Source organism: Tyto alba, unplaced genomic scaffold, assembly GCF_018691265.1.
Source record: "Tyto alba isolate M040663 unplaced genomic scaffold, T.alba_DEE_v4.0 Super-Scaffold_42, whole genome shotgun sequence".
In the NCBI taxonomy this organism is placed as follows: domain Eukaryota; kingdom Metazoa; phylum Chordata; class Aves; order Strigiformes; family Tytonidae; genus Tyto; species Tyto alba.
Genome location: NW_024881318.1, coordinates 28103390 through 28116985, shown reverse-complemented (window position 1 = coordinate 28116985; position 13596 = coordinate 28103390). Strand labels below are relative to the sequence as shown.

Below are 13596 nucleotides of genomic sequence, written 5' to 3'. Positions count from 1 at the left end.
CCCCATTTGAGGCTTCTTTTCTTACAACTGAACAACTTTAAGTTTGCAATCTTGCTTTAGTTTTAGTCAGGTCTACATTTGGCATTGTTTCTTTCTTCAAAACCATATAATTTTAAATGCAAATACTAATACTGACCTTTGTATTTCTTTTTCATTTCCTTCCCGTTTAAATTTTTCAATGTATTCCTTACTGTATCTTTCTTGTGTCTGGCATTGCTCTTCAAATATTTTTATTGTTTCATTAAATGCTTCGATAGCTGTTCTTTTCATTTGAATTTCCTGAAAATAAAATAATTGTTATTACATTGTTATCAGACAGAGAGGATGATGTATTGGCTTGTATCACAGAAACACTTCAGTATATTGTAAAGGATGACTTCAATATCCCTTATCAGAATGCATTTTGTCTGCAAAGTCTTGTAACACAGAGAGAACAGGCCTGTGCAAAAGGCTACCATGATGAGGCTTTCCAAGAAAGAAAAACTGCTAGACGAAGAGCTAGCTACAATCTTTGTTCTGTATAAATAAGTTTTATTTGTGATGATTAGAGCCTTATGGCAATGCACTTTGCCCTTTGTACCAACTAGTGTCCTTAGAGGCACATCTGGCTTTCTAAAATAGAAGTGTAAGATACTGGCCTTGACACATCTCAAGAGGCCCTCTAGTCCATCCTCCTGCTTCTACATAGCTAGTTGATAGCCATGTCTTTTAAGTCATTAGTTCAAGTTGCTTGCACTTCTCAAGCTTTCTTCAACTATTTTTAGTTGTATTTCCTGCACATTTTAAGAAGCAGTCTTGATTCTGGGTCTATAAAACCACAGTAATTCATTGGCACTTCAATGCTTGGCTAATAATTGATTAAGCTGAAAGAAGGACGAAGGCAGCTTTTAATTCCTTCACTATCTACACGTCCTCTCTATACCCTGCATAGATAAAACCAGAGCCCTTAAGACTAGTAAAAAAATACAATGCTTCCCGTAAATGTGCCTTGAAAACTATAACTCAGCTTGATGAGGTCAGTAAGCAGAAGTGTTGGTAAATCAAGATAGTTCCGTGCTTGCTTTGGATGCAGGTGTCATGCTTGGGCACAGGGTGGGTTAGGTTACTGGTGGTGACTGTTCAACCATGAGTAAGCGATTCTACTATACTGAGTAAGCATATCATGTATGTTTCCTCTTTTGGGCAATGGTAGTAGTGGCGGAAGGAAAGAAAATGGTAGTATGAATTTACAGTAATATTCTTCTAAATCTACAGAAGTCTTCCGCTCTTCCTTCAGTTTCAAATCTAGCTCACCTGCGATGTTCTTGTGTAGTCTTCATAGAGTCTGTCATATTCTCGGCTTTTTTCTTGGAACTGGGTATTATATTCATGTAATTTCTTTCCCACTGCTTCAATGCTGTCCTCTTTTACAACTTGATCCTAGTATGATGAGTAGAAGAAGATATTCCATAAAGAAACAATTACATTACACAGATTTTCAGGATAAAACTGCTTAAAAATGCCTAGATAGTTACATAGTAAATGTGACTTTTCTTTCATCAATATTGAGACAAAAAATACTATATGCATAATATGCAAACGAGACATTAATGACAAAAAGCAATTTAGCATTGTAAGTGTACAGTGTTACACTGAAAATGATACATTTCACCATTAATGAGTGGGATATTTATTAAGATAAGTTTATCTCTTAATGTATCTGCAGAATTTAAAGTTTTAATTATTCATATGCAAATTGCAGAGTTGGTTCTAAACAAAGAAATCCATTTTTATATCCACTTTATTTTTTCAAATATTAACAGAGCTGAAGTTCTTCATGATAAATGACTCCCCAGCCTGCAGTAACTTCTCTGTATTCAAGTGAAACACAAAGGAAATAGACGAATTACCTGCTGGTACTTAGATACTGGATACAGTAATTTTACATCCAGTTTAGGATTATACTGGGCTAGAGATTCATTCCGGTAGTGGTTTATTAGCTCAACCACAGAGTTGAAAGTTAATGGGTCAGAAAAGCCGTATTTTCCATCTCGATGAAATATTTTGATTAATTTGTTATTTCCTCCTTTCCTGCAAATGAAGTTTGGTGAGAAGTTAGGCATACTTCAAGTACTCTTTCCTAAAGAACGCTGTATTTTAAATGCAGTATTGCATTTTACTGTCAGATATTAGACACATCATAACTAATCTTACCTTAACGTAAGTGTGTAGTCTCCATGCATTTTGGTTGAAGCATCTCGTACCAAAAAGGTACCATCAGCAGTGTCTCGAAGTTTCTCATTTACTTCTTCTCTAAAATGAAAGCAAAAGTATCCAATCATTTCAGCTACTTCTCAATCACTTATCCTCTCACTGTGGTCTAAATTCTTCTGTTTTAAAATAAGTGGGTTTTAGAAGCCGTCTTGATCTCCGTATTTGTACATACAGTTATTTACTAGCTTATTTTAAATTGCTGGAGAACAACGGGGATATAAAAGTGGCATATTCTATGTACTCTCACTGCTGGACAAAATTATATTCATGCAAAGGTCTTTTTGCTTGTTCATACAAGCCTGCACAATTGGAGCAGTCAGTGCAGTTCTAATATACCTATATATAGTACAGTTAGAAGTGTTGCTAATATATGGCATTTGTTAGTCTGGCTTGTTAATTAATGTGCCTACAGTTGAGGTTCGAGATGAAAGATAAGAAAAAAAAAACGTATTTTCTGGTGTTGTCCTTTCATGCTAGCATTTCATATAGCTGTCTCAAAGTAACACCACAATCATTTCACATACTACATTCTAACTGACTGCCAGTAACTTTTTAGTCATGTTTGGAATAAAACTAACTGTAATATGTTTGTGTTGGAAAATATCCTAAAAATGGCTTTCAGAACTGTAATTTTTCTACACTTAAGCACAATACACATTCACAGAATAGCACAGCAAGAACATAAAGCCAAACATAAGAAACACATGTCTTGAGCTGATTTACCTTGAGATATCTCCCCAGTACCATTCAGCATCTTGTAATGACATGTTGTTATTCATGCCGTTGTTAGTTACAGTATTAGGTTTGGGTGGCTTAGGAGGCAGTGCTGCAGATGAAAGGGGAAAAAAAAAAAGTTGATTATAACTCACTGAAAAGCTGATCATATATTCCTTGAAATTACACATAATTACAGGAATGAGGGGAAAAAAAAAAAAAAAAAGAATGGTTACAAAATAGAGTTCTCCATCAATAACACTCTTTAAAAAATATAAGAGGAGTCAAGATATTTTACTGAGAACAATATAATTCAACAAAAGAGATGTACTGTTTCAAATAAGTATGTTATTCTTGCAATAATATATTTTAGGCAAAATATAACACCGTATTCATCTCCTCCCCCTGTGAAGAAAGCATTTGAGAAAAAAAAATTCTGAAGTTTGTTTTTACATTCTTCCACTATCTTCAGGTGAATATAAATAATAAAACATGTAAAATTTCTTTTTTTTTTTCCTCCTGTGTAATCATCTTAGAAGAATGTTGCTGCTTCCTCACATAGAAGCTGAGTAATAAAAGATGCAAACCCACAAAAATACTGTATATTTTAAGAAGAATTGGGTTTTTGTGATCCTCAGCATTCTGTGTGAGGGTTTGCCAAAAAAACACTTTGAGAAACCCATCTGTGACCCAACTAACCCTTGTGTTAATCTTAGTATTTTGCAGAATAAATTATGTTCCAAATTCCAGGATTGATTAAAAAACACATCCCTCTTTTCTCAATGTCAAAGCTGCATACGTATACCAGTGGATGCCAGAGAAGATACTGCAGCACTCCTGACTTAGTAGCAAGGGGGACTACATTAGGATCAGGATTAAAAATCAACCCAGCTCTTTTAGTTGTCCTGTAAGTATACCATTCCTTACAGACATCCCTGTTCTGTATATTATGACTGGCTACAAAAGACAACGTTTTTAAAGTTGCAATGAATATCAAGACACCATATTTTTTTTTTTATGATACAAAAAAAAAAATTATGTGATATGAGGTATTCAAGTAATATTGCTAGATTTTAAAATCTGTTTTTCCTCAAACAATCTGAGACACTGACTTGCAATCACTGTTTCAGGAAATAAAAGTGTTTCTACAGCATCTCCTTTTAGTCACAGTGTGGAACAGAGATAGCAAAAAAAACCCACAGAATTTTTATGATATAATAGCAGAACTAGATCTACATCTGACAATAAAATCAAAACAGAAACAGGTCAGTTCAGTAAAATTCAATTAAGTAAGCAGACAGGTATTTCTACAGGTTAACATTCTAATTACTATAACCATGCACTAAACCACAACCTATGGTTTATGAAAAAAAGGAAAAAACACAATTATGAAAAAAAGGAAAAAGAAAAACTGTTTATATCAATGACAAAGTAAAGAAATCCTACATATCCACTAAGAATTTTTCAGCAGCTATTCTAAAGACCAAAATTAATTAAGTCTTCTATAATAAGACTGCAGTTTTACCTGGTGGATCCATTTCTATGTAAAACATCAAGTCTGTGCCACAATTTATATCTGTCTTAGGATATTCTATATCGAGTTCTTCCATATTCCAAACAGTATTGTACATTTGTATGAGTTTCACTGAGTAAGCTCAGATACAAGAAAAGAGTCAGGCTCTCTTTGTAATGGTGTCTTGGAATTCATTTTAAAACCTATAAGGGGCTGCACTGTAACCTATTACATCATAATCCTCAGCCAATCATGTCAAAATAATGTCACCAGACCACTCCTGTTTCATTATTTTGTTCTACATTAATCTTAAAACAATTTCAGTTTCAGAAAGCATCTACATTTAGCCAAACTGCAATATAAACCTGGTATTACAAACAAAAGGAGCGAGCAGGCTCTTCTTACCCGCGTTCCCAGCTCATTTTCCTGACTTTGCAACATGGTACAGTCCAATCCTGGCAGGATGACAAAAGGCTGATATGCTGCAGCACGTAGCTCTTACACACACACGCACACAACACACGCACACTCACACACAGGGCAGCTCCCTTCGGAAGTAGGTCGGTCACATCTCAGCTGCATTCTCCTGCTTGGATGTCTGAAGTTTACCATTCTAAAAGCTTTAAAAGGATTCTGGACCTACTGTACTTATTAAAGATGCAGAAAGGAAAAGAGCATAACGCTCTGTGTGTGTATCCATTACACACTCATTTTACACATACATACACACACACATACACACAAATATATCTCCACATAATGAAATATGGATTATGTTTTTAAACTGTACAGATTTCTATTATTTTAATGGACACACAGGTCTGATATACTGTATATTTTTATGCAAAATGTTCTTATTGCAGAGATGCCTTCCCCCCCTTACCACTCCTTAATACAATACATTTCCAATAGCTCTAGATTAACTAATTTTGAAATCCAAGAAACATATATTGTAATCGTACATTCAGCAGACTTGCCTAAATCATGGAAGAAAGTCAAAACTGAGCAAGATCTTTAAAAGTGATTTTGTTGAACATAAAAAGCCAGTCTGTCAGGATACAACAGGATCTGCCTTTTCACACTATTCATCTACCCTGTTCTCACTGAGATAGTTAACTGTTTTTAAAAGCAAGAGTCCCATGTCAGTGACTTCTTTCTCACTTGAATTTATGTCATCAGTATTCTCCTATCATTTAGAAATACTCCTTCTTAACTCCCCCCAATCTCTGACTGTAACTCTCTCAGACCCCTTGGAAGAAACATGCACAGAACAAACTATTAATTCCAGAGCAGAATGCTATGTAAAGCAATGTGAATGCTTTACACTTTCTATAATCTACAAGGGAAGAAAACCAGATACCAAAAATAACCACAACAAAGAGTAGCTGTAGCAACTATCTGTGCCTACATCATAAAAAATCCTGGTGCCGCTGAAATGTGCTCTATCTCACAAATACTCATTAAAAAAATTAATACAATTTATATCCTTCCCAAAGATTTCACAAATATATATCCCTTGTCTGTGCCCCTCAGCAGCTTACCCCTTTTAGACAAGCATTAACATACAAGAACATGTCTGGAGTACCAACAACTATAAAAAAAATGCATACTAGTTTGCTTTATAAATTAACAAGCTTAAATTCATTCTGAAGTAGACTCTCCCCTCCCCGTTTAGGTAGATATGCTCCAAAGATTCCTTTCATTTTCAAAATGAAATAGGATACTTAAAATCATCCCAGACACAAGTCCGAACACTGAACTTGGAAGTTTAGCCCACCTGCTACCCGAACAGTTGAGTTGCCAAGGTAATTATTTAAATTAAGTTATAAAGATTTCCTACAAAGACTACATTGCTGCAGTTAGGTCTCATGTGGGATCAGTAAGATATTTTTATTCCATTGAATAAATGTTTTCAGGAAAAATTACTTCTCCTGGGTTTCACTTGTGGCCAAATTTTGGACTGCCTACACTTGTATAAAAGGGTCAGTGCTCAGCTCAGACTATCCTAGCTTGCAGGCAAGAAAAGGCAGTAGGCAGACAGGCAATCTCCCATTCCCTGTATAACCTGGAGAGGTACTGAGGTACCTGACTTTCATTCACATATCTTAAGACCATGAAAGTTCTACCTGGTAATCAGGTATAGTGCAATACTTCCATGAGGTGATGAAGAAAACGCACACAGACATTCAAAATCACTTACTTTGTAAATTATGCATCGCAAATGCTTGCCCTTGTAATACAGCCTGAAAATACAATCCAATAACCTGAAAAATTAATTGGTTTCCTCTTATAAAAATCTTGCTTAACCCCTCCACCTCAAAACTCTTTTTGCTAGAAAGCTTCTCTGAAGCAATGAGCAAAAAAAAAAAAATTCTGAAAAGGAGATTGCTCTGCTTTCCAACCGATGTTCCATAAAAATCCCTAAAAGAGCTGTAACATACAGTGACAAAATCCAAGCCTTTTCCCTCTTCTTAACTGCTTAAAGCTCTGTGCTGTGCAGAAGGTATCCACTTACTCTGGTTCATCATTAAAAAGTGAACCTGACTTTAGTACTGTGAGGGAAAAAAAAAAAATCAAACCACCAACACCCTCAGTAGCTTGCATGTCTCTCTCAGATAAAGATCTCAGTTTCATGATTAACTTGGGCAGGTTCAAATATTTGCTGAGCCAGGGATTTCAGGTGGGGGAGGGGGAGACAGATTCAAAGTAAAAGTTGTCATCAGCTAACAAGTGGTCAATGCAGGGTGAACTTTCTCATTTTAGCTAAGTAAATGAGAAGACCATTGTAACAGGCCTTAAAATAGTCTCTGTCACTGGCTGCTGAGTGCAGTATTAAAGTCAAGAAAAGCACCATGAACAGCCAAATAGATGAAGTGGCTAACTAACTTACCGCAGAAAAAAAAGAGAATCAAAATCTTCCTTGAAAAGAGCTGCATCTCTCATGGCAGCCCTGTGCAAGCAAAATAGCCTGCTTGCAAGCACAGCACCACCTCCTACACACTCACGCTGTGTCATAAATATAGGTGCTGCTTGAAGACCCTTAGCATGATGCCGTGAGGCATTTTATCCATTTCCTATAAATTGAAAATAATAGAAAAAACACCTGTCTGTATCCATGGTGTTTTCCAGTATGTCAGGATTATTCATTTATTGGACAGAGAGGCAGGAAAACAGACTGTACAACGAGGCAGCAGTTTAGGTCAGATATATTTTCCTTGCTTTAGTGTTTGGGGAAGACCAGACTTGATAAAGGAACAGAGCAGCAACTGAAGAGCCTGCTCTCCCTTGCCTACAGAGGTTAACTTCTTTGACAGCTCTACTTTTACCAGGAAATAAATTCAAAGTGAAAGGAGAAGCAGAGCACAAGATTTAGTTCAGAGAAAGAAGAGAAGGGGATTAGTATTTTCTCCTCACTTGTTGGAAACAGTAACTCCTAGTAGCTGTGTTCATTGAGATCTGCTTGTCCTCCTTATGGCAGTCAAGCAGCATTGAAAGGTTTTCACCTCCCAAACTCCCCACCTGCCAAAATCTTCCTATGTTACAAAATACCACTTGTACCTAATAACGAAATCCCAAATATCTGCAGTACATTTTTGATGTTTTAGTTGATTGATTAGCTTCACGTGTAACAATCCCTTGATTTTCTAGTTGTAGCCTTTGTGTACTTGAACAATTGTCAGTCCTATATGTAATTTAAAGCAGCACAGCCATAAAGGTACAGCCTACTTCAAATGGAGATGGTAACCCATATTTCTGAACTAATCCAATTTCTGACAGGAACTGATAGGCTTATTTACTGTTAAAATTACAGAAAAGGTTGATAATGCTTCTTGTTTTATAGGGCCATAATACAGAAGTGTATCTTGAAAAGAGAAAAGACAACCCAAACCTGTGTCACTGAATTGTTTATAATTTTAAAAAGCACAGGTACACACACAGAGATAGAAGTTAAGGCTTTGTTCTAAGTACATTTTTTTTTTCTTTTTCGTATTCCAGTGCCTTGTGCAAAAATGAGTTCCTAATCATCCTTCAGCAGGGAATCAAGTATCTTGTCAAAAAAAAGATACTGGCATGCACACACCTGCATTTTCACACAATTAGCCTATCTTAACTTTCATTTAAATTTAAGTTTCAAAACCTTCGGTTTTGAATCTAAAGATTTGTATTTGAAGAAAGTCAGCAGCCTACTATTTTTTGCAGTCATACTCTCAGTGTTCTTCCATTTACAAAGCATTTTTTTTCCTAAAAAATTACGTATGAAGCAGGAAGAGAATTGATCAGGTTTGACAGGCTTGCATGTGTGTGTTACACAAACTTACATACACATATATCAATAAGCTTATGCACACATATGTCAATATATAAAAAATTCTAATAACGTCATACAGGTTGTTTCAGTTTTACCAAATACTTTCAATTTGGTATTGAGAAACATAAAGCACTGACTACGGTCAAAGCCTAAACCAAGAACACAGCATTCTTAAGTATGGTGATTAACAAGGCTTTTTGCTCTCCGCTAAATCGGGTATGGAGCCTGATTTTCATTAGCTTCTAAGGGGAGCCCTCTGCCGGGTGCTGCGTGGGTGTGCAGCATCCCGCCCGTGGGGCACCAGCTCTCCCTGGGACAGACTGCCTCCCGCACACTCCCAACTGTCCAGCCAAGCCCAAGACATGGTCCAGAAAAATCCTGACAAGGGGCAGAGTTCCTACATATTTGATGTGTCCCCGAGACACTACAGACAGGACTGTGGGCTGAGCCTGACCACTGCAGCAGTCCAGGGGAGCTCTGTGTCCGATTCCAAGAGTGGCAAGATCAGCCTTTACACTCTCCTGCTTGGGCTGCTACACTACCACACAGGCTACTATTTTGTGAAGCTTTTAAAAGCAAAGTATCTGCATCTTGGCAATACTGCCAGGACTCTCACCCCATCCCCAGCAAGTGAGCAGTTAGGTGTCAGGCAGTCTCACTACCTCACTCAGCTATGACCCTGTGAGTAGTAAAACCTACCTCTTCATGCTTAAAACTGCAATATTTCACAGCTTGAGCCATTATTTACGATGTTATTTACAAGCCTGGGAAATAGGAATAAACTGGGACAGGCAGTCTAGATAAAGCAGCTCAGCTGAGTTAGAGCACAGGCATTAGAGGCTTCAGTTCATCCATTCAGAACGACAGCTCCTTCCCACCACTGTAGTAGATCTTTTTCTGCTCCTCACCAGCCTGTCTGCCCGCAGGGCCACCAGCTCCTCGCATCCCCTTGATTTCCCACCACGTCGCCCTTCCTCTTTGCCTTCCTGTGATAATACACACCTTAATCTCACACACCCAAAGCCAATCCATGCTCCTTAACAGCCTCTGATGCCAACAGGACACCCATCTCCGTGAATTTCCCCTGAAAATCACCTCCCAACTCTCCCATCACCCCACCTTCTTCTGTAGAACTGCCTTCCCAGCTACCAGTTCCAAACCAGCCATGCTGCCCAGAGCACCCACCAGGCCTCATGGATGGCTCTGGGACCTCCATCCAGGGCAGGCCTCCTCCACAGGGGAAAGCCAGGAGCCTTCACAATCCTTGAAAATTAGCTGAAAACAAACATCCAGTTTTCTATGCCTACAAATATAACCTATTTTTCAATATTTACCTCTAAAAGCACATACACTTTCACACCTCTTTATGATGTGTGAGGTTGTGAGACAGAAGTTAGCTACAATCTGTTACAAATAAGATATTTTATTCTAATACTACTGTTTTGACTAGCGTATTTAGAGACAAGCACTTTGTTTCGGACTGTAAAACCAGCATTACTCTTTAAAGGCTGTGTGGTTGTTCATCAAGTTGGGGTGTTAAAATGGAATGCTTGCCCACTAACACCATCTTCTGGTTCTTCTACTGATAAAGAATGAGACAGGTATCAGAAAATGGATCTGTTAACCAATTATTGAAAACACAACCATTTCCCCAATCTTACTTTTCCTGCAACATTTGTCTTCACACATATAGGTGCAACAGGTAGTTTAACTTCAGTACTTTAACTTTTGTGGAGGGCTAAGAACTAATCTAATTCACAAGCTAAAATGGCTAGTTTGCTGTTGAACACTGTGACAGAGAAGAAAAAATCAGTCCAGAGTTATTCTGTGATAAAAAAATCAAGTAATGGCCTAGGAAAAACTCCTGGTTTTGCATTACGGTGTGCAAAGCATCACTCTAGCTATAAGATGTCCAATTAAAGATTTACAGTTTAAGATATATGAAGATACCAGGTACAATTGCATACTTTCTATTGCTTTGAGGCAAAGAAGGATAATTAGTGGGTAATAATGCAATAAGGAAAAAAACCCCACAGTTGTGCACAGATCTCCTCCCTATTCAGATGTTATCTCCAACACTACATTTAACGTATCTACTTACTGCTTGAGATACTTGATTCACAGCTCATTTTACACAGAATGTTTTCATCCAGGGTTGAGAATAACAGAAAGAAAAAAGAAAGGAGGAAGCTATCACTCTAGACTGTACAGAAGAGAAGAAACCTGGCAGCACTGGCATCCCTGTTATCACTTAGTTGTTATTACATTATTTTCAACAAGTAAGGTTCTTTTTGCTTAAAACCTTCTAATGTCTGCACTTTTAAAATTCAATTATAGTTTGTCATTCTCAGAACACTTAAATGACAAGTAAGTTGTCCTTGCTAGGAATCTTCATTTTATTACAATATCTCTAAAAAATTTTTATGGAAACTTAAGCCACTACAAGCAATAATCTTGAAGATGATAATTCTGAGAAATACATTTTAAAAGTATTCTATGAGAACTATAAGACAGAGCACTTCAGATGACCAATCACTGAGTGATTTTGGCACAGAAAATAGACTCGTGTCCTAATCCTTTAAGCTTAAATAATATTCTGTTAAGACCCAACTTTTGAAAATTATTCAAGTGCTTTGCAGGCCTAGGAGCAGAGGCTAGCTAATCATAAATTACAAAGCCTGAAAATATGTATCTGAAGGTTTTTTCAGCATATTAATAGATATGCAAATGTTTTACTAAAAACCATTCAGCTGTTCAGGATGGACTTTGAAATGCACAGGGAAGAAGGTCTATTTTTGTAACATATCTGATGAAAAATCCCAGGAGGACCCTCAAAATAAACTACTGCATTGTGAAATACTAATTAATGCAGAAGGAGTGTTAAAAACAAGCAGATGTTACGTTATAATTACTAATGTAGTGTCAAATCCTGTAAGTCTGACAGATACAGCCACATTTCTTCAAGCACTCTAATGATACTCTCAAGATGACTAGACTTCTTGTCCTCATTAGTAGTTCTAACACCAGCACCTTTCACTTTTATACTTTCCTCACATGAAGCAACCAAGTGATCTCTTAAGTGCAACTTAAACTCTCACTCTGTAACTTAAGAAGCTCTCACCGTTGACCCTGCCTTTGTAACCTCCCAATCAGTGTCTCTAGCCATATAAATTTACATACTCTAAACCATTTGAGAACATACGATCTACAAAAATGTTATTAGCAAATTCTTTAGAGTATTAAAGATTCAATAATGTATTTCGCTTTTTAAGGCTTATAACAGGTGGCAAAGAAAATATTTCTTTATCAATTAGCAGTTTTTTGCTGATTTGTAGTAAAATAGGACAAATAGTCATTAAAAGTTTGGACTTTTCTGGTTGTTGAGGAACATTAGGAAGAAAAATACAAAGTGGTTCTGGAAATGCCTGCTTAACTATCTCGGCGAAACTGAACAAAACCAAATATGTATAAACTAGCTGAAAATAGACGTACGCTAAACGTTAGGGAAAAGTTCCCAATTATTAGAGCTGACAAGGTTGGAAAAGCCTTCCAATAAAAGCAGTAGGAACAAAAATCTTAGCCATTTTAAATTAAACATCATTAGCTGATGAAGGGGATTATACAATGCACCTACCTGAAATACGAGAAATAAGGCATTTTTCTGCTGCTGTGTTCTAGCTTTTCAAATCATAAGCAGCGCTACAAATCCTGCTGCCATGAACTTGCAGGAAAGCCACAGTATAGCCAATGTTCTGTTCACCATCACCCTATGCTTTCAGATATTCTCTGTTAATAAGCTGTAAAAGGAGTGACTTTAAGCTAACATCTGAAGTCCCCCTGCATTAATAATTTTCTTTGCAACTCTGCTTTGCTCCTACCAAATATCTGATTTAAAACTGGGGATTTTTGCATAAATTTGAAATGGGTTTTACTGTTTTTTGACTGAATTAGATGCTAACTCACAGAATCAATACAAGTGTAATCTGACTTTCCTGAACAGGGTTTTAATATTTTATGTGTTATTTATTGATATTGATAAATACATCTTTTGAGTCTCTGGATTAAAAAATATGTATATGTAAATAAAAGTGGAAATCTTACTTTCTTCTTCTGATCTCTATGGGATATTGTCATCCTAAGAAAATTTACCTGGGAGTAAAGTGAAAGTTAAATAAAACCTCCATAATTTATCCCACTACCACCAACAATGTATGATATGCCTTCTGCTCGTTTACAGGGCTTAAAAATTTACAAGTTCCTATTCACTGATTACTGAAAAAGAAACTGAAGTCCTAAGGCTGTACAAACTATGGGTACTAAAATGATTTTAATGAAAAAGACAATTTCTTACAAAACAAATATTGCACACCACTACAGAACATGTGAACAACTTCTACTTAGCTCTGTAATCATGCACTTTTGAATTGTTTGATTAAAAAAGAGAAACAACAAGGATTTACTGTCTGTAAGTTGAATTTTCATATTTATGAAAACAATGGCATGTAACTTCTTAAATTAAAAATAGTTTTTTACCTGGTAGAGGCTGTCTCTCATTCCATTCACTTGTGATTAAAACCTCTAGGATTTTTATGTGGTGTTCAGTATTATCAGAGCTGCAAGAGATGGATTAGGTAGTAAGAACTAGGAAAAATATAGAAGGTTACAACAGAATTATTCAAAAAACTCTGGAAAAAATTACAACAATGCCCTCCACATTCGAAGTAAGATCAGAAAATTAATTCATTAAACTTACTTTTGTATATAACTAACCCATATTTACAGTACAAAATAAAGATGTTCCACATAC

General features: G+C 36.5%; 1 protein-coding gene across 3 annotated transcripts in view; it reads right to left on the bottom strand.

Moving 5' to 3' along the window:
* Window positions 1-13596, bottom strand: part of PIK3R1 (phosphoinositide-3-kinase regulatory subunit 1) — a 60015-nt gene that overhangs the window by 7413 nt on the left and 39006 nt on the right. The window contains exons 7-12 of one of the 3 annotated variants that reach the window (XM_033009072.2): window positions 13323-13402; window positions 2977-3079; window positions 2194-2292; window positions 1890-2070; window positions 1294-1419; window positions 137-279 (exon numbers count right to left, since the gene is read on the bottom strand). In XM_033009072.2, coding sequence (XP_032864963.2) covers window positions 137-279; window positions 1294-1419; window positions 1890-2070; window positions 2194-2292; window positions 2977-3079; window positions 13323-13402 — 732 coding nt within the window. Of the gene's footprint in view, window positions 1-136; window positions 280-1293; window positions 1420-1889; window positions 2071-2193; window positions 2293-2976; window positions 3080-4492; window positions 4682-6680; window positions 6942-13322; window positions 13403-13596 lie in introns of those variants that run through there. The other 2 variants (XM_042804478.1, XM_009969484.3) reach the window with 2 other exon arrangements.